Genomic DNA, 23,304 nt, shown 5'->3' with positions numbered 1-23,304 from the left:
GGGCTACGTCCCGTCTCATCCCAGGGTGTGACTCTTGTGAATCCTTTTGGTTCGGGAGCCACTGGGAAAACCCTCCAGGGGAAACTACCTCAAAGGCTGACTCTGCAGAAGAGCAGAACAACTTCCCACTTCCAGCCAGAAACTCAAGGGCTGATGTTTCTTTTCACAGACATTAAGAGCCTATGGGCCTGGCCCCCAGGGCTGCACCTCCGTCTGTCTACCCTTCGACCACACGTGGCAAAAGCTGGGGGGGCGGGGGGGGAACCCGGGCCAGAGTTGCTTAGCTGAAGCCCCATGACCTCTGCCTCAGTTCCCCCGTCTGGACCTCCTGGTAGAGAACACCACCTGACCTTGAGGTGGTGAGAAGGGGAGAGGAGAGCCAGCGGTTGCAGGCCACCCTGTAGCACGGTGCACATCGTCGGTAGCACCATCCTGAGACACGCGACCACAAGTGCAGTGCGGGGCTGAAGCTCAGACAGGCCGAGTCACCCACGCGGGCTACGCGGCCACAAGTCTCGAAGCAATGCTTCAACCTGAACCCCAAAGCCAAGCTCCTCCACTGCTCCCTGTCCTCACTCACTCACACATTCGAGGGAGATCACTGTGTGGCGGCTACGTGCCGGGCAGGGTCGCAAGCCCTAGAACACGGCAGGGCGCAAGTTCATCCCACTCTCCCGGCATTCGCTTTCATGTGAATGGGGAAGACGAGGACAATGAACATAGGACCAAGTCGACTATGTAATACACGCAGGTGGCCAAAGGTGCGTGGGCGGGGCAGGACCGGCCAGGCGGACCGTCACGGGGTAGGAGTGGTATTACATGGAAGTGGGGGCAGGGAAAGCCTCTCAGGTGGGGTAACATTTGGGCAGACTGAGGGAAGTGAAAGAGGGAAGGATGCAGACATCAGGGGAAGGACCTTCCAGGCAGAGGGAACAGCCAGTGCAAAGGCCCGGGGGTGGGGGTGGGGGAATGAGCTCAGGGTATTGGGGGAGGTCAAGGGGCAGAGCTGAGTGGGAGACATGAAGTTAGGGAATGTAGCTGGGGGGGGGGTTGGGGGGCTTTGAATTCTACTCCCAGCGAGAATGGAAGCCCTTCAGAGCCTTGTGACCCGTGAAATAACAGCCTCTGACTTGGATTTTGGAATAAGTCCTGACTGCTGGATGGGGGGGTTTGGAATGAGGGTGGGAACCAGAGCAGTGGGGGGGGGGTGAGGAGGTGCTCTACAGGCAGGGGACAGGTGAGAGGGATGGAAGGTGGGGGTGGGGGGTGCTGGGGCAGTTGGGTGGAGCTGGGGGGAGAGGAGGGGTTCAGGACTGGCTGCCACAGGAAGAGGGTTTGGCCTGAGAAGATGGGAAAACGATGTCAGGCACCGAGCCCCGGGGCCTCCCCCTCCAGGGAAGGTGTGCTCCGGCAAGTCCAGGTAGGGAGAAGAGCAAGATCCTAACTCCCACCCCCAGGTGCTTCTACTTCCAGAACACTTTGCTCAAGCACGGGGGGCGGGGGTGGCGAGTGAGGGACCGCGGGAGGGTCGGGTCCCAGGTGGCGAGGGCAGCCTCGCAGGAAGAGGTGCCCGATGATGCCAGCCCAGCGCCCCAACCCACCTAGCCGCGGGGAAGCACACCAGTTTCCAATAACAAAGCGCCCCCCCCACCAGCCGCCGAGCCTCCACCATCCGCAGGGAGGCGGGTCCGCGCTCACATGACGGGCTGAGGGGGTGGCAGGAGGAGCCCGGGCGAAACCTCAACGGGTCTGGCAGGAGGCTCCAGGAAGTCTTTCTGAAAGTGGGCCCAGGGGCGGGCGCAGGGTGGGGGCCCGCGGGGGTCCCGGGAGGGGGCGGGGTGGGGCTGGGCTGGAGTCCTGGGTGGGGACTGGGCAGGGAGCCCATTTGGCGGATAGAAAAGGAAAGGAGAGGGTTGGGGAGCAGTGGGCGGTAGATGTGGAGGGGGGAGGTGGGGGGGCGTCTGGGAGGTGTCCGCAGCAGCCCGGAGGGGTGGGGGGGCCGGGATGGGGATGGGGATGAGGGGGCCGAGGGGGTGGGGTGGGGGGAGGTTGGGGCTGGGTGGGGTGCACATGGGGCAGAGGAGGGTCCAGTGGGGCTGGGGCTGGGGTGCAGAGGGGCCAGGTGGGGGCCGGGGGAGGGAAGGGAAGGTGGGGCGGCCCCCGCTTTGGGGATGGGGTGGGGTGCACATGGGGTGGAGGAGGGCCCAGTGGGGCTGGGGCTGGGGTGCAGAGGGGCCAGGTGGGGGCCGGCGGGGGCAGGGGAGGTGGGGGGGCTGCGTTGGGGATGGGGCGGGGTGCACGTGGGGCAGAGGAGGGCCTAGTGGGGCTGGGGTGCGGGGCTGGGGTGGGGGGGCGGTCGGGGCGCCCCCCAGCCGCCGCCCAGCTTCCTCCCGCCCGGTAAACAAACGCCGCGTGACGTCAGGGCTCCGCTGGCCCGCGGCTGACCCCGGAGCTGCAGATGAGATGCAAGGTGCCAGCGGCCTGGAGGCCGGGCCTGCGCCACACACGCTCGCGGCCCGAGGTTACCCCAGCTGCCGCGGACAGGATGCTGCAAACGCCACCAGACATTGCAACACGCAGCCAGTCTGCTGGCCGCCGCGTGAACCCTCGCCGCCCCCCGCCGGCAGCGGCCCAGCTGGAGCGCCGCCTCCCTCCCTCCTCCCTCCTCCCCGCTTCCATCTGGGGTCGGCCTCTCGGCTGGGGACCCCAGGGCGGCCTCCCCGGGGGCAGGGGGTCAGCTGCGGGCGCCCTGCCCAACGGATTGGGGAAGTGCCTGCCTTTTGTGCTCGGCTTTCTGGGAAGCTCGGGCCTCTTCGCGGAAGCAGAGGCGCTGGGGGCCGAGCCCTCGGGGGTCAGCAGTGCCAGCGCGGCCCTCGCCGCCCACCGGCCGCCCCTCGGCCGCAGGGACCCCCTGGCCCCGGAGCTCCCAGATCCTTGGCAGCGCCAGGTGTCTGAACCGCCCTCGGGGGCGGGAAGCGCGGGGCTCTGGAGCCGATTTGCTGTGTGACTTTTGGATGAGTCACTTGGCATCTCTGGGCTTCACCATCTCCCTCTGGGGGAAGCGGGGAGAATCGAAACCGGCCTCCCTGTGCTGGTGGAAAGGTCAAAAGTGCAAGCAGGGCACCCCCCCCCCCCCCCCGCCCCGGGCCTCCGGGCCTCCGAGGCGCCCGGAGACACGGAGGCAGGGCGTCCGCTCACCCACCCACCACACTTGCCTCCTGAGTGTACTGTGGGTGCCTGGGGCCGTGGGGACCTACGGGGAATCAGCCCCGCGGGCTAAGGAGCCCTCCTGCACGGGTCTTCTGACTCCAAAGCCTCAACTGTTTATTTATAGGGCATGTGCAGTGTCCTGGTTCTAAGGGCAGGATCCAGAACCCAGCAGGCTTAGGTTTAAATCCTGGCTCTAACACATACCAGTGGGTGACCTTGGGCAAGTTGCGTGACCTCTCTGTTGCCATCTGTGGAATGGTGATAACAATAGTACCTCCCTCATAGGGTTACTGTGAAAATGAAATGAGATAATGGGTATAAAGCACCTGGCACAGCACCTGTATGTGATAACCATTCAATAAATGTTAGTTTAATATCCTCAAAAAAAAAAAAACAAAACAACTAACTGAAGTCCTATGAGGACTGGGGGGGGGGGGGACTGGAAATAACCCCGGATCTTTATAAAGGGGCCCAGGGACGCAGCAAAGCACGGCTTCACGCCAGCGCCCGGCCCAGCCTCCCTGGCACTGAAGCTCATACTTAAATCTGTCTCCCTCACATCACCCCGTTTTATTGTCTCTACGGCACTTTGTCAGGGTCTGAAACGTTAACAGTCATTTCTTTGCTCCCCCGACACACACCTTCTAGAACGCAGGTTCTCGGGATGAATTCCCAGCACCGGGCACGGCCATCAGGTGCCCGAGGAGCTTGTGAATGAACGAATGGAATCATGTTGTCATGTTGCCTCCTCCGCGGAACGGGTGATACGGTGTCCCGAGGGGGATCTCGGGAGGGGTGAGCCGGACCGTGCACGCGGTGCGGCGACCGTGAGCACCGGCCACCTCCCTCGCGGGGCCCCAGGTTAAAGAATTATTGAGCATTTCAAGACCGCAACGGCAGGACGTTCAGAAATGCGGGACCCTCCTGAGCGTGGGGCCCTGAGTGCCCCCCAGGTGCCACGCCCCGGAAGCCGGGCAGGGCTGTGAGCGGAGGGGCACCCAGTGCCAAGGCACGTGCCCCCCCCCCTTCCCTGGACAGCAGGGAGCACGGCTCCGATGGATGCATCCCAGGATGCAGAGTGGGCGGCACATCCCAACGGGCGGCTGACCCCCAGTTGCCGGCACCCCCACTCTGCACGTGCAAGACACAAAAGCGGTCGGTACAGAAGCGGAATAGATTTAGCGGGAAACGGTCACGTACAGTGGTCGCCAGCGTTACAGCTCAGGGGCTGGTCTCAGGCTCTGCAACCTGTCGAACCCCAAATCTCCAAGGTCCTCGGTTCCTTTCTGCGTGCCCCTCTTAATTCCACCCGTACATTCAAGCAAGTCTGCAAGGGGCTGGGGACCCGAGCTGGCCCGCCTTACAGATGGGGCACTGAGGTCCCGGAGAGGTCAAGGGCGCGGCCAGGAGTGGCTGAGCTGGGAAACCAAGCCTGGCAGGACTCCTGGGGGCTGCTGGTGGAGGTGAGAATACAGATTTTGGGAAAGAAAAGACAGATTTTTCACCGGGGTAGCTCCTTCGGCATCCCCCACCCCGACCCAAGCAGACATTCGGGGGCCCCCGAGCTCCTGCGCCCACTGACACACAGCTGGCGTGTCCCAGGAAGACCTTCGGCTCATGGACCATGATTTATGGACGGGCCTCCTGAGGACAAGCTTTAAATGACTTGCAAGCTGTGCCAAGGTAACCATCTATCCCACAGGCTATTAATTAGGAATTGGTTTAATCTCTGCTGGACGAAGGTCAAACGCCAGGGAGCCGACCCTTCTGGCTGGCGTCATGCTCTCGGGCTGGGGATCTGGGCCGTGACGGCTGGGGCATTCGGGGAGCAGTGGGACCCTGCAGCGGGGACCGGCCTGGCCAGGCCTGTGCGCAGGCGAGAGGACGCCCGCGTGGGCCTCAGCCCCAGCCCAGGAAGCTGGGCCAGGAGGGCTTTCCCCTGAGCACCAGCCCCCAGGAAGGGGAGGATTCTGCTGGAAGAGCAGCCTCCCCCGACCTCCCAGGAGCCCAGTCCACCCCGCGCCGCGTAGAAAGGCTTCTTGGCCCCCAGTGCTCTGCCATCAAGTCCCACCCGCACACCGTGGCCGCCGAGGCCAGCCTCCTCGCACCCCAGTTCTCCCAGGAAAGCTCGTCTCCCATTTTCCAGACTGGCTCTTCCCCTTTGCCCTGGGGTGTCTCGGCCTCACCCTCCTTGATGCCTCCTCACCTGAAGCCCCCGAGCTGACATGGCCAGCAGGCCTTCTCCAGAAGTCAGAGCGCCTGACTGCCAGTCCCATGACCCTGTGCGCTGTGTGACGTTAGGCGAGGACTTGGCCTCTCTGAGCCCGAGCTTTCTCATTTTAACAATGGGGACAGGAATATCCTGCCTCGCAGGGTTGCTCTGGGGAGCAAATCGGATTGTCCCTGAAAATCACTAAATGTCGAGGAAGCACTGCAGAGACTGGCTGGAAAGCCGGTCCCCGTGCCCACTGGGGCTCCCACCACGATTTGCCCGTCAGAACAGTCGTCACGTGGTACACGTCACTGGGGGCCACTGGTCCATTTCCCCGGCTAGACTGAGGCTGGGACCCAGAACCTTATTATTTTTTTTTAAGAATTTATTTATTTATTTGAGAGTGTGCCCACGTGAGTGTGTATGAGAAAGAGAGAGAGACAGAGAGAGAGGGCGAGCGCCAGCAGCCGGGGGTGCGGGGAGGTGCAGAGGGAGAAGCAGACTCCCCACTGAGCAGGGAGCCCGATGTGGGACTCGATCCCAGGACCCTGGGATCATGACCTGAGTCGAAGGCAGATGCTTAACCGACGGAGCCACCCAGGCGCCTGTGTTTTTTCCTTGTGATGTGCACCTGGTCCCCACGACCCAAGGTCGTCCCCTGGATTGCCCGTCCCTCCTGTCAAATCTACCCCCATTAGAGGGCCTTCCTGGTTGACCCAGAGTAGTCTCTTATGTGGAGCCGCTGCCCACCCAGCACAGGGTCCATTAAAGTCCCCTGTTTCTGGTTCGCTCTCCAAGGGCACCTCCCCTGATGATGTCCTACTGCCCTGGTCACAGTGCCAGCTGCGCCGTGCGGGAACTGCGACATCTTCCACCCCTGGTGACTCTGGGTGGCGCCTGGAACAGAGTTCTGGATTCAGCAGGTGCTCAGGGCAGGTCCAACCAGCATTTTCTGAGCCCCTGCTCAGCAGGTTGGACCACTCCTGGAATCCTCCCAATGGCCCTGGGAGGTTGGGATTAGCACTGTCACTTTGCGGATGACAAAGCTTCCCCGGTGACACCCGGTCCTAATCCCCAGAATTTGTGAATGTGTTACTTTATGAGGGAAAGGAGGATTAGGGTTGCAGATGGAATTAAATTTGCTAATCAACTCACTTTAAAAAGGACAGGCTATCCAGGATGATCCAGATGGGCTCAGTATAATCCCAAAAGGGGCCTTAAAACCAGACAAGGTTTACAGGAGCCGGAGGAAGAGGAAGATGTGAGCGTGGGAGCTGCTGGCTTCGAAGACCCAGGAAGGGGCCACGAGCCAAGGGACACAGGTGCCTCTAGGAGCTGAGAGGGCAAGGATACAGATCCTCCCCGAGAGCCTCCAAAGGAGTGCCCCTGACCCTCTGGCCTGAGCCCCCCGGGCCGCCGCCCCTGTGCTCAGGACTTTCTTTACATTATCTCACTGAGTCTTCATTTTACAGATGAGGAAACTGAGGCTCGGACGGGTCTAGAAGCTTGCCCAGGGTCACTCAGCAAAGTAAGTGGAAGAGCCAACGTATGGACTTTGGTTTGTTGGTTTTCGAGCTTAAAATCTGAACTAGGATTCTCTAGTTGGCTGAATCTGAGCAAGAAAAACAAACGAAGGCGGGTGTGCATGCTCAATACGCGTGAGCCCACGTGCGCGTGTGTAGGCACACCCACCCACCCACACTCACACCCACACACACCCCTCCCAACACAAAGGCTCACGCGGTGGCCCCCAGCACAGGACGACGCACCTCCCCGCCCACAGGGCTGCGTGTTCACGGGGCAGTGGCCTGGCGAGGTGAGGCGGGACCCTCCGTCCAGGGACGGGAGCCAAGGGTGGCCTGTCATGGCGTGGGTGTGTCTGGTGCCTGCCTGCAGGAAGCTCGCGCTGCCCTTCGTGGTCACCTGGCCCCAGCTCCCCGGGACGACCTGCCTGCCAGGCTCCCAGCACCTGCGCTGGCTGGCGGGGCTCTGCAGGGGCCCTGGTCCTGGGGGTCCTCGCCTCGAGGACCCCAGAGAATTGGGGTCCTGGAAGGACCCAGTATGGGCTCCCTCCTGCTCACCTGCCTGTAGCTGCAAAAGAGGGAGAACTGGCTTCTCACACCCGGTAAACATCACTATGAACAGGACCCAGCAAAGGGCCTTCCTTTAATCTCCCATCATGGTGGCCTTCAATCTTCTAGAAAAGGGTACAAAGGAAGTCTACCTTGACTGGCTGCTCATTTTGCCTCTTTGAACTGCAGACTCCCTGAGGGCAAGGAGGTTTCAGCTCCCCCTTTGAGCCCCGGAGTGTCTGGAAATGACCTGACAAGGTCTGCAGGACTAGACTCGGGAGGACTGGCTAACAGGTTCTTCCGGAACTTTCCACTGGAGATGACTGCACACCTTCACCAGGAGTGCTGACACCTGCTCCCGACACGCTGGCTCCTGTAACAGGAGGCCACCTCGCCACTCTCCAACACTGTGACTGGCTGGGGCTGGTCCACCCTCGACTCACACAGGCCTGTGACCCTGCAGTAGTGACGGCTTCAGGCTCAACCCTGTCACAGCCGGGGGCACTGGAGTTCCCTTCGAGAACTGCCGAGGAGAAGACCTGGGTCTATCCTGCGGGCTGGGAGCTGGGGGGCACTGGAGGCAGCTGGGGGCAGACGTGAGCAGCCGGGCGGCCGAGGAGGGGGGCCCGGCCCAAGACAGACCAAGTCCCGAGCCCCCAGCCAGGCCCGGCAGCAGACCTGCCCACGGGCCTTCCGGTCACGAGAGTCAACGAAGCAATCCGAGGGCTACCTCTGCCCACGCTGACTCACGTGGAGCCCCCGGTGGCGGCACCGTCTGCTGTGCGGTCCGCGGGACCTGTTCTGCTCCACAGAGGCACCGCACCTCGCTGGTTCGAGGACCCTGGGCTCAAATCCTGCTTGGCCACCCACTAGCTGTGTGACCAGCCCTCGAGGGCCTTGACCAGTGGGCAGAGGAGGGTAACGGTACCAGCGCTGGAGCCCACTGGGCTGGAGCCTGGTGAACGCCCTGACTCGAGGTACAGTGCTCCCTCCACCTGGGCCAGCAGGTGCTCAGTGAACACAGGCTCTAACCAGCTAGGATGGGGGGCGGGGGGGTCATGCATTTGCTCAGGCAACAAACATTTATGAAGTGCCTCCCCTGCGCCTGGTACCGTGCCCGGGACACCTGGCGAGTAGGAAGCCTTGTCCCCTGCTCCCGGGGGTGGGGGGGCGGGCTGCAGTCTCTGGGAAGAGACACCTGGCAATGAGGGGCCGCAAAGCGTGCTGAGTTGCCATGGTAACCTGTGACTTCGGCCTCACCACCGCCAACCCCGACCCATTGAGCCACATGGATGCAGAGATGAAAACGCCGGCTACACCCACGGAGGGAAGCGGGCAGCTGGGGCCGGAGCCTCTACCCGGCAGCCACGGGAGGGCCTGCGCCGGGCCAGCCCCTGCCCAAGGGTGGTGACCAGCCATCTCAACAGGGGTGGAGGCCTCAGCCTGGCGGGGGAACCAGCACGAGGCTTTGAGCCCTCCCTGTGGGGTGAGAGTCCCTCCCGCTGCTTCTAGAAGGGGTCAAGAGCTAAGCCTGCTGAGGGCTTCTGGGGCACGCGTAGGACCACCACCTTCCTGGGGAGTCTCGGGAGCAGGACAAATCCCGCCGCGTGTCCTTTGCCTTCTGCACCCCCACCCCCCGCCGCACGCCCCGCGGCGTACCTCGTACCTGCTTCAATAAGCAAAAGGTGGAAAGCCGCGGTTAGGGGGTGTCCACTGTCCCCCCCCAGCTGCCCCGGCCCCTGACTCCCCACCCCGGCCTGGAGGGAGCCATCCTTTCCTACAAACGCTGTTATCTCCCTGAATCTTCACAGCTTCGTTTTTCAGACAGGGGAACTGGAGCCCAGAGACAGAAAGTTACTGGTCTAAGGTCACAGGGCAGCTTGCTGGGAGCTGGGATTTTGGGGATTAAATTCTTGCGTGAGGGCTGGGGTCGGTGGGCCGGCCTCTGCCTCTCGAAACGCCGCGGCTCTGGGGCTGGGGGGCCGCATCGCGTGCCTTCAGGGCCGGACGCGGAATTCGGGCGGCCGCCCCCATCCTGCCTGAGACGCTGGGGTCTCTAGCTCACGGACTCCCCCGTGGTGGCGGCAGAAGGGGGTCCACGCGCCTGGGGTAGGAGTGGTGGGGACCCTCTCCCGTAGGCAAAGGAACCGGCTCAGAGGACGACCCGGCAATGTGGAGCCTCCTCACCTTGGGGTAAAGAGCCAAAATTGGGGACCCGGGGAGATGACCGCGGCAGAGCCAGCGAGGGTGGCCTGGGGAGGGGGCTGTGGCCGGAGTGGTTCCTAGAACAGCTGTGTTTATGTATTTTTTCTTTAGAGTAATGGCATTCTTTCGAAATGCACCCAAAAATTTTGCGTGGAATTCAAGCATAGCAGACAGACAGACGTGAAGCTGGTCTCGGGAAGTGGAGGCGAGGCCCCTCTGAACCCCATTTTCTCCACCTCCCATGTGGCTCCGCCTTCTTGGAATCCCTCGGACGCTCTGGAACCTAGTCTGGAAAACCGGATCCTAGAAACTCCAGTGGTATATTGGGGTCTCTGGGGAGCCGGAGAGGCCAGAGGTGTGGAGAAGCGCGGCATACACGGGGGAGACGGTTATCCACAAACACCTCCCGGGGAGCAGGTTTCAAATGTGGACAAAATGATCATATCGTTCATGATCGAAATGCTTTTCCAGCCGCTTCCCCAAGAGGCCTCCGAAAGGGGAATTCGAGGTTGAGCTCCCCAAAGCAGGGATGGCCAGCCGAGCCAGGAAGGCTGGGGCCCGGTGGCCCGTGTGCGGCGGCTGTCGTCGGCATTACGTACCAGCCACCCGGCCGCCCATCTGCGCTGTCCACCCGGGCTTGGCTCTGGCTTCTGGGTCACAGGACCCCGGAGGGTCCCCTGCTGTGCTATGAGCTCTAGTCTTGAACCAGAAGCCAAGCCTTGAGGGACTTGGGTGGATTTTGATTAGATCCAGCGCAAAACTTCTTAACCTGGTGGCATCGGGGACACCCAAGGACCCCGCAAGAGTATAAAAACGTGCATCGTGGGATCCCTGGGTGTCGCAGCGGTTTGGCCCCTGCCTTTGGCCCAGGGCGCGATCCTGGAGACCCGGGATCGAATCCCACGTCGGGCTCCCGGTGCATGGAGCCTGCTTCTCCCTCTGCCTGTGTCTCTGCCTCTCTCTCTCTCTGTGACTATCATAAATAAATAAAATTAAAAAAAAAAAAAAACGTGCATCGTGTATTCTTCTCAGGGCAGGGTTTATACCTTCCTCGGGTCCTCAGAGGGTCCTACAACCAGCAAAAGGTTAAGACTGACTACAACTCCCTCGGCTGCCACTTCCTTCAAGAAGTCTTCTAAGATTTCACCTCATGAACAGTGATTGCTCCCTTCTCTGTACCACCGAAGCCCTCGGTCGCGCGGGAGGGCCCGGCCGGGTGGCGGAGCTGGAGGCAGCCGGCGCTCCCTGTTCCCGCACACCTGGTTGGAGGTGCTACCCTGGATGTCAAATGAGTGAAGCACAACTGTGTTGTTTTCCTGCTTAGCAGTTGGTTGTTTACAGCAAACCCTCCGAAGCCCCGATACCCTGACCCCTGGCAAGCGTCCCCCGTTCACTGTATGCAACCACGGTCACTGGGTGCTTGAAAGACTGTTTTTGTCAAGGGGACCTGAACCCCCTCCCGGCCCATCCTGTTGCTCCATCCCGTGGGCCCTGGAGCCCTCTGTGTACTTGGCCGCTTGTCTCTCGACGCCCGTAACCCCGGCCGGGACGCGCAGGGCCAGGCCGAGACGATCTGTCCCAACCGCCATGGGCCTAGTTTTCCAGCGACGAGCCCTGAGTTCCAGGTCTGCCTGAGGCCGAGCCTCCCGGGCCTCTCACATCACCCCCAGCTTACAAACGGCTGCCGATCCCACCCGCCTCCGGGCAGGGGCAAGACCGTGGAGGTGAAGCAGCACCCAACAGTCACCAAGACCAACGGACGGAGCCGGGGACGGTGCCACAGTCACGCGGGGGGACTGTCACCGTAGCACTATGGTCACTACAGCACCAGGGCGGCGGATGGCACGCGGTCACGGGGACCCCTAGGAGCCCGAGGAGGTGTGACTGGGGGTCGGCGTGAAGGACGGGAAAGGGGCCGGCCCTGCACCCTGTGCCCTCCTCTCTCCAGCACCTTGCAAAACCCCGGCAGAGCAATGACATAGCCCCGGAGGCCCCTGGGGAGGCTGTGCTGAAACCTTGCTTGATGGATGCTGGTGTCCACCCCTCCTTCTGCCCCCTGCCCGGGTCACTGTCCTCACTGATGTCACTCTGGCAACGACGGTGCCCAGACCCTAAGGGGTGGAAGGGACCCAGGTGGCCGCCCAGAACCTAACCTCCCCACGGCACTCGCACTTAGAGAGCAGCCCGCTGGGCTACAGGAAGCTCCGGAGGGCAGGCGGGCGCTCCTGGGGCGGGACCGGGGTCTGCATCCCCGAGGCCTCCCCGCTGCCCCGCGCGGCCCGCCATCCCACCCGGACCAGGTCCCTTGCCTCCGTGCGTCGTGAGGCAGCCGACTCCATCCCCAGCCCCTGAAGTCCTCAACTGAACACCGCGGACCTGCCATCCAACCTAGGCCATGGCTTCTAGCCCTGGTCATCTGGAGCCCGCTTCCTGGACACCCTCCAGCTGCTCAAGGACCCTCTCGAAGTGTTGACCAATACTGACCACAAAGCTCCGGAAGGTCCTTCGACAAAGTGGAACAGAAAAGTGTCTCCTTCACTCTGGGCACCAACACATTTGCTTTTATTTTATTTTGGGAGGGGGCGGGGGGGGGCGTTAATCTTTATTGCCATTAACGTCACCTTGCTGGAGGTGGCTCATGTTTCCAAAACATCACGGGCGCTGTCAATCTGGAGACAGTCGTCACACCAGACCCCAAGTGCCACCAGGAGAGCCTCCTTTATGTGCTTCTCTGGGGCCGCTCCAAGGCCTCGCTGGCTGAATGGATGAGCCAATCGGACGCAGTCGCAATGACCCCGGGGCCTTGTCACCCTCGAGCTGGGTGGCATCAGCGAGGACAGATCAGGACCTAGCAGAGAGCAGGTCCCCGGCAGACTCTGATCTGAGGCCTGGGTCCCGGAGGACTCCAGCCCACTCCGCCCGGGCCGCTGCAGCCTAGATGCGCCGCCGGCCCCTTCACTTCCACGCGGGCGCAGAGATGTCGGGGACACGGCCAGCATCTCCGAAATCCCACGCGAAGCTGAGAGCACAGCCGGGCTGGGAACGCGCTCGGAGGAGGGCAGAGCAAGTCTGCCGGGGAGGCTGCGGAGGGGAGCCCTGGCCTCCTGAGAGCTAGCTCCGGCCGCCGCCTGACCGCGCCCCTCGTCCTGGCTTCTGGCAGCCCCGGGACCCTGCGAAGACTTCCTTAGCTCTTCACTTCTCTGCTCAAAACCCTCCAACTGCTCCCAGCTTCACTCAGCCTCCGGGCCACTGGGCCACAGACCGTTACCGAGATTGTTGATCCCCACCGCCTGGCCCTGCTCCCCACCCCTGCGCGGCACCCACCCCACCCCTCCCCTGCACCCAGCCCTGCCTGGAAGGCTACTCCCTCCTCTGGGTCTGCTTTGCCTCTTTGGGTTTCCCCTCAGCACTTCATACGACCTAATGTGCTCTCTGTGTATGTGTCTTGTTTATTATCGGTCGGTCCCCTTTGCAAAACTGTCAGCTGTTTGCGCGGCTGGGGATTTTTGTCTGCTTTGCCCATTATAGCATCTCCAGGGGCGTGTACAGGGCACCCGGGAGGTGCAGAGATTTGCGGAATGAATGAACAAGCGAATGCATGCATGCATGAATGAATGAATGAGCTCCCACCCACCGTTCACTCGCTAACCCGGTCAGGTATCTGGTGCCCTCTTTCTGCGAATCCAGAGGCCGGTTTTTCTGGGGCTCTAATCGCTCCCACACGGGTCCCACAGTAGACGCGTGTGCCAGCGTCTAAACAGACTCCCTGTTCTCCTTTTCATTTGGCTTTAACTTTTCCTGACCTTCACGGTTCATCTGAATCATGTGGTTCAAATGTTTCCTTGCAAATATCTTATATACTGGATGTATTTTTAGATGGTGTCTTTTGAAGTCAACAACAAGGAAGCCACTTCTAACATTCTAGGTGCCGTCATGCTCTTGCACAAGGAGAAAGGGGAGTAGGTTGGGTCTGGAATCATTCCTGCCCCGATGCCCAGAACTCTGTTGGGTTTTGAAGGTGGCGGCAGGTCGGGACAAGGTCTTTCCGGGACAAGTTGCGGTGACTGTCACAACCAGATAGCTTTCCTAGGTAGGGAATGACGACGACGGCCGAGGGCTGCCTTCTGGGAAACACAGCTGAGGTCATTTCTCAGTGGTGACCTCGACGAATAACAAGATGGAAACGGAGCAGGGAAAGTAACCAGAACGAGAGAGCGAGCGAGCGAGCAGAGGGCTCCGTGCAGGGGTCAGGGCCACAGGCTCTGCGGAGCTTGAAGCTTAGGATAGCCTGGAGTCGACGTGAGCACTGGTGCGCGGGCTGGGTGGACTGACCGCGAGCTCGTTGGCTCGGTTCAGTATCACTAGAGCTAGTAGGCGTCCTCTAAAGCCCTGATGCACAATTTGGTGGCTTTAGGATAAAGGCTGGCAGTTCTCCTTGATACACTAGTTGGGGCATTTGGGCCACATTTCAATCCCTTGAAAGCTAAAGGTCAAAAAAAAAAATTAGTATCTCCTGTAAGAGTTGAAATAAACCCAAGGCAGACGGCGAGCTGGAGGTGCTGAGACAGCTGAGCAGCGGCGGGGAGCCTCTGCCCAGCGCAGGCACATTTCCCAGCACCGCGCTGCTGCTCGTTCAGTCAGTGGGTCTGATGAGTAGCAAGAAAGGCTGAGATCAGCAGCGAACAGGACAAATGTGCTCTGAAGAGGTCTCTTCCTCCCAACGCGGGGAGCTTGGCAGTCTGTTGCTTTCCCGGATGGCGGGTCCACGAGATGAGAACTCTAAGGCCAGGATCTTGGGGGCCGTTGTGCCCTCTCTCATTTTACAGGTGTGCTTCTCAGCTGCCGCCCAGACAAGGCAGGTGCTTTCCTGGGGTTGTAGCAGAGCTGGGCCTTGAACCCAGTCTCTGCCTCCCAGCCCAGGTAAGCCAGGCCACGGGTTCAAGACTGGGCCCCAGTTGCATCATCTTGTTCCCCGAGGAAAGTGGGTGGGTCAGTAGGAGGGAGGTGTTTGCCCATTTGTAATAGTCCAAAGTGCAAGTTTCCCCTTGTTGGAAACCCAGGGACATGATGCCACCAGCTGAAAGGCTTTCTCTGGATGTCACAGGTCCGACAGGTGGCCTACCTTCTTGCTCTAAGCCGCATCAAACAGGCGCCAGATCCTTTTCTCAGAAATTTCCAGCAAAGTCTGAATTCAGGGTGAGGGCGGGGGAGATGGGCCACTGCTGTCTTCCGCAGCACCCCCTTTTTGGTGACTTTCCCACATCATTGTTTAAGAAGCTATTTCGTCCAGGTGGCTCTGGGTCCCACAAGAATCCCTGCCTGGACCCATCCCCTCTCTTCCTCCTTTTTCCTGTTCTCCTCTGTACTGGCCTGACTCAGGGTCGGAGACACCGACCGCTTGCTCACCTCCCCAGCTCCCTAGCCCACTCTATAATACCGTCCTTCTTTGCCTCCTGCCTCCCTTCCCCAGTTCCAGTGGGGTACATAGTCTCCGACCCGGTGGTTTCTTGTGCCTGGAGTGACTTTTCCACATCCCTTTTGCTTGGAACCCAAATGCGGCCTCCTTCAGGAAGCTTTCTGCGAACCTTTGTTATAGATTAACAGCTCTCCTGGGCGCCCCCGCCCCTGGGGTGGGGGTGGCGGGGTGGCGGTCCCCAACCTCCGGCAATTCCTGCCCTTTTAGAAGCCCTGAATGTGACCTCATTTGGAAATAGGGTTTTTGGAGATTGTAATTAGTTAAGGCTCATTACTGGTTGAGGCGTCATTACCCACTGACTGGTATCCTTACAAGGAGAGGAGAGGACACAGAGCTGGACAGAGAGGTTAAGGCCCCATGGGGAGGCAGAGACAGGAGAGGTGCCACCACAAGCCAAGGAACGCCAGGAGCCACAGAGCTGTTAGAAGCAAGGAAGGAGTCTCGCTTAGAGTCCTTAAAAGAGTGGGGCCCTGCTCACAGCTGGATTTCAGACCCGCGGCCTCCATAACCGAGAGAACATTTTCGCTGTAAGTCATCAAGGTAGTGGTACTTTGTTAGGGCGGCCAGGAGAGGAATACGCACTGTAATTGGTGCCTTGCCTCTGAGCACCTAGCCGTGTCTCTGGGTCTTTATTCATCTCTGTTGCACCCCCACCCCCCTCCAGGCCTAGAGCTGTGCCAGACACCTGACGGACACCGCAAGTAGGTTCGGTGAACCAGACGGTCATCATGGCGTAGACGGGCCTGGGCCTGCCCCAGCGCCAGGAATGGGAAGGAGGTGGGACTTGCTGAACAGACAGGGCAGGAAACTAGGATTCACAAATCTATAGAAAGGGCGAGTCCCTCGCTAGCTGCTTTAGGAACAAGGCTATCGACCCACATAATGCAAATTCAGTAACAGCAAAGCAGAGGCAACTCTGAGCCAGCTCTCATATTATCCCCCTGAAATGAATGGCCCCCCGAGTCCCAGCTGGACCCTTCCTTAAAATGTTTGGACTGGGCCCCCATCTGTTGCCCCTGCCTGCCTCCACGGGCCTGCAGTCACAGCCCAGGACTTTAATCTAGCCATTTGCCTCATGTTGGTGCCAAAGCTGGAACAGCCACTGCAAATACTTCCAAACAAATAGTCCACTTCTCCTCCTCCCAGGGGCCCCTGCCAATAACCCTGTCAAGGTCAAAGACTTTGGAGGCTGTGCAGGCTGACTAGCTAGCCAGGAGCCTTGAGGGGAAGAGGGATGGGCCCAAGCTCTGTGATTGCTTTCATGGGAGGAATTCCAGGGAGCACAGAAAATAAGAAAAAGGAGTCTAGTGGGAATAACAGAGCAGGACCCTTCCGCCTGGAGCCCCTAACCATGGCCAGCCCTACCTCTGTTGACCCCCGTGAGTTGTGGGTAGGGACAGATGTCTCCAGGTGGGGAGCTTTCTAGCTCCCGGAGCCTTTGTGTCCCTTTAAGAAAAACCCTCCCTTGGGTCACCTTTGCAGCCTAAAGCACACTACACCACCGCCTCACCACCGGCACATATTGCCAAAGATCATTACGGGAAACTGGGTTGTCACTCTTTCCCAAAGGTAAACGAATTTCCCTCTGGGATATGCCACCTGTTGGCAGAGGCTATGGTCTTCCTTCCTTCTTTCCCTTTTGGGGACCTTCCCCCTCCAGATCCAATCCGCCCCAAATCCAGGTTGGAAGGGCTGTCAGTTGCAGCCTCTCCTTCCGCCGAGGTGAAGGGAAGGACAGTCATCTGTGAATCAGGCTGTGGCTGGTGCCACCCTCCCTGGCTCTCTGCAGTGGCTCCAGGACCACCCCGAAACCCACAACCCACTCAGTGGGCTCCTGGAAAGTCCCCACCACAACACCCGGCCCTCTGTCCCAAGCCCAGTGGGCCCCCAAACTCTCCTGGCTCGGGATTGTCCCGGGGCCTTCTCACTGGCCCCAGATGGACTCAGACAGATTCCAAATTCCCCACCATGGCAGCAAGTGGAGGGCTCATTAAAAAGTAGCTTTAGTAATTGGTCAGACAGTTACGAGTTAGAGGGAGCACTCTGGTTCATCCTGAGGGCTGATGACTAACCCCAGCATGAATGGCACTGCAAGTTTCACAGGCCCCCATGGATCCCGTTCCCGGTGGCCGGATACCAATTTAAGACATATTTCTAACCGGCCCTGAGTTTATTCCCTGGAAGAGGATGTCCATTCCTAGTAAGGTGGGACACGGTCCCCCGGTGCATGAACTTGCAGGGTGCCACTCTGCACTGTTTTACGAGTCACCAACACCCCCCCCACCGCCCCCGCCGCCGCCGCCAATGCCATATACTTCTTTAATTTAGGATTGTTTATAGTCAGTCAAGTTTTTCCAGATTGACTAAAAGAGTTCTTCGCAAGCCTACTGCAGCCAGTTACAAAAGCAGTAAAAGAGACCAGGACTTGGGCCAGCTGGAAGAGTCCGAAGAAAGTTTCTGCGGGATGCAGACAGCTAAGGAATGACAATCACACCGAGCGTCCCACACCCCCACATACCCCCACAAGGACACCTCCGTGTGCCATCCTGCTCCCCCCAACCCAGGGCTCTGGGGAACCCTCCGACGGGCCTCACCCCAGGAAAATGAAACAACTCTCACTTCTCCTTTTTCGGTGTGTCCAAGGGTTAAAAACACTTCCGAACTACCCTTCCAACTGCAAGGTCAAGCAGCTGTCCAAACCACCCAAGGAGAAGCGGGAGCCGGGGACAGCCAACCGCCGCCCGCTCGGCCGCAGGCTGCCCCTCCCCCACGCCGCCCGGCAGGGGAAGAGTTAAGGAGCCATCGGCTCTGGCTGATAGTTCGGACTCCAAAGTTCAGTCCCAGCCGGAGCCACCCCGGAGGAATTGTAAATCTCAGGGCAGTATTTAACAAAACAAAAGCAACCTGGAATTACATGCAGGTTTGGTTTTCTACAGTACATATTTACTTAATCCCCTAGGTATGTGGCTCCGTGTCAGATCAGCTGGCTCTGCTGGCCCTTTCACCCCCCCAACCCCCTCGTTCTTCCACAGTTGAAGTTTCAAACTAATTCCCTGTTTTTGCTCTTCCTCCTCGCAGGGCCGGCTGGAGACAGTCCCGCCTGCCAGCCTCCAACCTCTCTCTCTCTCTCTCTCCTTTGCTCTAGTCACTGGGTGAGTCAGCCTGGCTTGGGTCAGAGTTGGGTGACAGCCGGCTCACCCTCCCCACTCGCAGGCACCAGGTCTGGGAAAACCAGAGGAAGAGATGCTGCAACCGCCCCAGAGCGAAGGGCAGCCCTTGGGCGAGGGGGCCCTCCCCGCGCAGTGCCACCTCCTCATTTAATGGGGAGGGAACCCCTCTGGGGCTGCATCTGGGGGAGGGGAGGGGGCAGGGTTGAAGGTGAGAACAAGGACTCTGTGTCAGCTACTGTCCCCCTCTTTCTAGATTTTCCAAACACCTGGGCGTGGGAGTGCTTGTCAGGCCCGGCTGCACAGGCGAGCGAGACCTCTTCTCCCCCCTTTCAGACCCGAAGCAAGTATCCCCCCGGCTCGCTGCCTGGGGAGCTGCAGCCGCCCGGGTTGGGGCTGGGAAGCGGGTTGCCAAGGAAAACCCGGAGCCAGCAAGCAGGCGGCTCCCAGCTCTACCCAGGAGCGCACACACCCTGCACTCCCCGGGGTGGCGGCACCGAGGGGAGGGCGCCGGGGGACACGCAGCACCTTCCTCGGGGAGGGAGGGGGGCGGGCGGAGTGCGGGGGTAATGGGAGGGCGTCCTCGGTTTCGGGGTGTGCATGGGGGTGGGCGGAGGGGCGCCGATGCCACGGGAGCGGAGCAGCTCCGGACCTGCCCAAGGAAGACAGTTGGGAGCCCGGGACCTTTGCAAGGTGACAGTGCCGAGCTCGGGGGCGCGGGTCCCGGCGCGGCTGCAGGTGGGCGTCCCCGGCCCGCGCGCCCCCCGACCTGCGCGCCCTCCCCACGCCGCGCGGGGCCCGTACCTTCCTGGCGCCGCGTTCTGCGAACTCGCGGGCGAGCTGGCGCCCGATGCCTCTCCCGCCGCCGGTGATGAGCACGTTCTCCCGTGACAGGTCCCGCAGCTTGGCGGGCAGCACCAGCCCCACGGCGGCTTTGGCCACCAGGTAGATGATCTGCAGAGGGAACCCCACCAACGCGCCCAGCCATTTCCACACCATCCTCCGCGCCGCGGAGCCGGGCCGGGGGGGCGGGGAGGGGTGGGGGTGAGGGCGCAGGGGAGGGGGCGCGGCGGAACTCCCCGGACCAGCAACACAGCAATCAAAAAAAAAAAAAAAAAAAAAAGAAAAGAAAAAAGAAAACACCGCAAACAATAATAATAAATAACCCAAATTAAGGGTCGGAGAGGCGTCCCACCTTGGTCACTCTTGGAAACCACCTCTTCCTCCCCTCCCCAAATGCAAAACACAGGGGGTGAGGGTTAAAAAAAAAAAAAGAAGAAAAACAAAACAAAACAAAACAAGGATAAATTCTGCTCGGGAGGAGCAAAAGCGTCTGCGGAGGTCGGGACAGCCAGAGAGGGCTGGAGGGGAAGCCGGAGGTGGAAAGTTCTAACAAGAAGCCTCTTGCCCCAGCAGCCGCCGGGGCTGGGGAATTCGCAGGTAAATGTTTACAGGCTCGCAGAGGAGTTTAGGCAGCGGCGGGGGTGGGGGTGGGGGGGTGGGGGGGCGGGGGGGGAGGCACCAACCGCACGCGCGCACCCTGCTACAGTCCCGAGGTTTCAAAGTGCAAGATTGGAAAAAAAAAAAAAAAAAAAAAAGAAAGAAAAAAAAAAAAAAAAAAAAAAGGTTCCAAATTGTAGCGCGCCCCCCCCCCCCCCTTCTCCAGGAAAAAAAATAGAGAAAAAGTGGTGCTGGTGCTGGTGGTGCTGGTGGTGCTGGTGGTGCTGGTGCTGGTGGGCGGGGGGCGTGCGCGGAGCTCCCAGTTTCAGCCCGCGGAGGTCTCCCGACCCATTGCTATTCTGCAAATTGCCCGACCGCGACCCGGGGCCGGCAGCGCGCGCGAGGAGCGGGGGGTCCGGGTGTCAGTTTCCCTCCGCGCGCGCCTCGCCCCCGCGCGCGCTCGCGGTGCCTCCGGCTCTCGGCCTCCCGCTGCCGGCGGAGCCCCGGGGCTGGCCGCTCGATCCGGCGCCCTTTCCCGGCCTCGTTAGCATTTATTGCCTTCTTTTTGTCCTTTCCAACTTGGAGAGGGCCCGGGTGCGCCGCGCGTGTGGCTCGGGCGCCCTCGGCAGCGCCGCCTTATTCATTCGCGCCCCGGGCCGCAGCGGCGCGGAGCGGGAGGGCTGCCCTTTCCACCCCCCCGCCCGCCCGCCCCCCCATTTTTTAATACCCCATTAAGTCTGATTGACAGTTAAAGTTGTTGGGAGGCTTCACTACCGCGCCCGCGAGCGGCGGCCGCGGCCTCCCCTCCCCCTGCGCAGTGCGCGACGCGCGCTCCCGGGCGCGCACACGGGGCGCCGCGGCTGGCGCTCGGCCGGGCCGCTGCCCTGTCTCCGCGCGCCGGGACTTGCCGGCCGGGCCCCTGGAGCACGCTGGGACCGACTCCTGCAGACCGGCTCCCTCCCGGAGCCATTCCTCGGGGGCCGGGGGCCCGGGGGGCCGGGGGGCCGGGGGCAGGCCCGCCTTGATCCCGCCAGGTCGACCCGGGGTTATGTCAGGCTCTCTGGCCACCCCCTGCCTCCAGGTAGCCCCGGGAAGCCGCCCTCGCCCGGTGCCCGGACGCCTTCTGTCTTCACTTCTTAGTCTCGTGGCTGGGGAGGGTCGGAGAGGGAGGTGGGGGCATCAGCTGGGGAGCAGGGTTTTGCATTGAGAGGCGGGGGTGAGCAGGGTAAAGGAACCTCTGCCCCCAAGGTGCCAATAAAATCCCCATAAGATTAGCTGGGAGCATATTTATTGCTCATCTAGGGTTAGAATTACCTTGATTGACAGCAATTCCTTTAATAACAAAAGCCTGTAAACAGGATGTCCTACCAGGGCGCCCCCTGAGCTGCGCAGGCCGCGCGTCTTCTGTCCTTGGGTCCCCCTTGGGCTGCCCTAGCCTGGCACCCACCTTGCCACCTCCCGCCCTCCCCGCCCCCCCCCCCCCCCCCCCGGGGAGAACGTCTGCTGTGCCAGAGGGTGGGACCCTGCTATTTAGAGATGCCTGTTGCAGGAAGTCTGGGAGGTGAGTCACAAAAAAGCAGCCTCGGTTTAAAGTGCTGATGGGACTTGCCTCCCACTGCCCCCGACCGTCCGGGCCAGGAGGAGGAGGGAGGAGGAGGGTGGGCAGGGAACTCCTCTGTGATCTGGGGCAGCAGTTACCCCCCCCTCGCCCCCCGCCCCCCGCGCCAGGCTTGCTCGGGCCTCACCCCCAGGCGGTCTGATTCAGCGGGGCTGGGTGGGCCCGGAGCCCGGGGCGCAGGGCGCGGGGACCAGGCGCTTTGGGGCCCCACCTGGTAGTTCTGCTGAGGATCAGGGGGAGAGCGTGGCTTTCAGAGAAGCTGACTTGGGGCTGAGGGGGGGCTGGGGATTACCCGGGCCACAAAGCCTCTAGCTCTGGGGAGGAGCTCTGCAGGTGAGGCTCCCTTCCGGGTGAGTTGGGAGACCAGCATCTGGAGAGCCACCGGCAGGGCGGGGTTGGAGGACGGTCCTCCTTCGTGGACGGCTTAGGTTCTGACATCCAAAGCCTCCCACTGACCTTGCAGTGGGGACATTCCTATCTCCATTTCCCTGGTGCCGCAGCCAGAAGCGACAGGAAGGAGGGATTCAAAGACGGACCCGATTTCCCCTCCCACCGCACCCCGCTTGCTCGCAGGAGAGAGGTCGGACGGGGGCTCCCTCCTGTCTCCATTCAGCCCCCCAGACGCGGACCAGAGGGCAGGCCGATGCCATCCTCACCCCCAGGCCCTGGCTAAAGGCAGGACTCTGTCAAAGTGCCTGTCCCCTCCCACCTTGGAGTCCTCTAAAAATGGAGAAGAACCCCAACCTGAGAGAGCCCGGCCCCTTGGTCCCAGCCGCGCCTGGTGTCCGCGGGCCTGCTCCGGAGCCGGGGAGCCTGGAGCGGGAACGCCCGCAGCCTGTTGTCATCTGTCATCTGTTATCCTCGGAGCCGCCTAGTGGCCTGCCCGGGACACTGCGCCTCCAGGCCGCCCCCGCCGCTGCCTCGTCGGTCCCTGCTCGCTCACCAGCTCTCCTTTCCCTTCCAGACCTTTCTCCCGCGTGGGGGCAACACCCCAAGCCTCCCGGGCCGAGAAGGTCATCTAGCCCCACCTCGGCACATGCATTAAGCCCCTCGTAAGCACAGTGGCACGTTTGCCTGTGTCCCCTGGTGCCCAACCTGCTACCCGCCCCGTGCTGACGCCAGAGCCGCTGGGGGACCCGTGGGTCCTGCTTACGTGTCCCCTGCGTGTGTCTTTGGGTTGCAGAGCAGGCAGCGGGCCTTCAGGGTAGTGTTACACATTATTCTGATTTAAGAAATGAGACGGCTAGGGGCGCCTGGGGGGCGCCTGGGGGGCTCAGTCGGGTAAGTGTCTGCCTTTGGCTCAGGTTATGATCTCGGGGTTCGGGGATCGAGTCCCGAGTCGGGCTCCCTGCTCAGGGAGGGAGCCTGCCTCTCCCTCTGCCTCTATCCCTCCCCTCGTGCTTGTGTTCTCTCTCTCTCTCTCAAATAAATAAATAAAATCTTAAAAAAATAAAAATAAAAGAGGGGCACCTGGCAGGCTGGGTGGGTGGTTGCACGTCTGCCTTCAGCTCAGGTCCTGAGCCGGGTTCTGGGGTTTTGCCCCACGTCGGACTCCCCGCTCCAAGGGGAGCCTGCCTCTCCCTCTCCCTCCCCCTGTCACTCATCCTGCTTGTGCGCTCTCTGTTTCTCCTTTTCTCTGTCTAATGAATAAATTAAAATCTTTAAAGAATAAATAAAGGAAATGACACTGCCTGCAGAGGTGGGACCATCACACCCATTTAACGCAGAAGGAAACAGAGGCACAGCATATCCAGGTGACTCACGGGAGGCCACAAGGGGGGGCCCCTCCCTCTCCCAGCCAGCAGCTTTGGGGGGGAAGCAGAATAAAAAGGAATAAGTCAGGCAGCCCTGAAAGGGGTGGGGATGGCTTCTGGCTGGGAAGCAGACACCTTTTTCCTACTCGG

At 61.0% G+C, this 23,304-nt stretch overlaps 1 protein-coding gene across 5 annotated transcripts in view; it reads right to left on the bottom strand.

Moving 5' to 3' along the window:
• DHRS3 (dehydrogenase/reductase 3) overlaps positions 1–22,254 on the bottom strand; it is a 38,548-nt gene extending 16,294 nt beyond the window's left edge. The window contains exon 1 of one of the 5 annotated variants that reach the window (XM_025446927.3): positions 22,145–22,254. In XM_025446927.3, coding sequence (XP_025302712.3) covers positions 22,145–22,252 — 108 coding nt within the window. In that variant the 5' untranslated portion in view covers positions 22,253–22,254. Of the gene's footprint in view, positions 1–2,777; positions 2,802–3,215; positions 3,352–19,146; positions 19,963–21,096; positions 21,224–22,144 lie in introns of those variants that run through there. The other 4 variants (XM_025446928.3, XM_025446926.3, XM_025446929.3 and 1 more) reach the window with 4 other exon arrangements.
• Between the last annotated feature and the right edge of the window lie 1,050 nt (positions 22,255–23,304).

This window comes from Canis lupus, chromosome 2 (assembly GCF_003254725.2).
Source record: "Canis lupus dingo isolate Sandy chromosome 2, ASM325472v2, whole genome shotgun sequence".
NCBI lineage: Eukaryota > Metazoa > Chordata > Mammalia > Carnivora > Canidae > Canis > Canis lupus.
The sequence above is the reverse complement of the archived record's forward strand: the minus strand, read 5'-3'. Positions and strand labels throughout refer to the sequence as shown.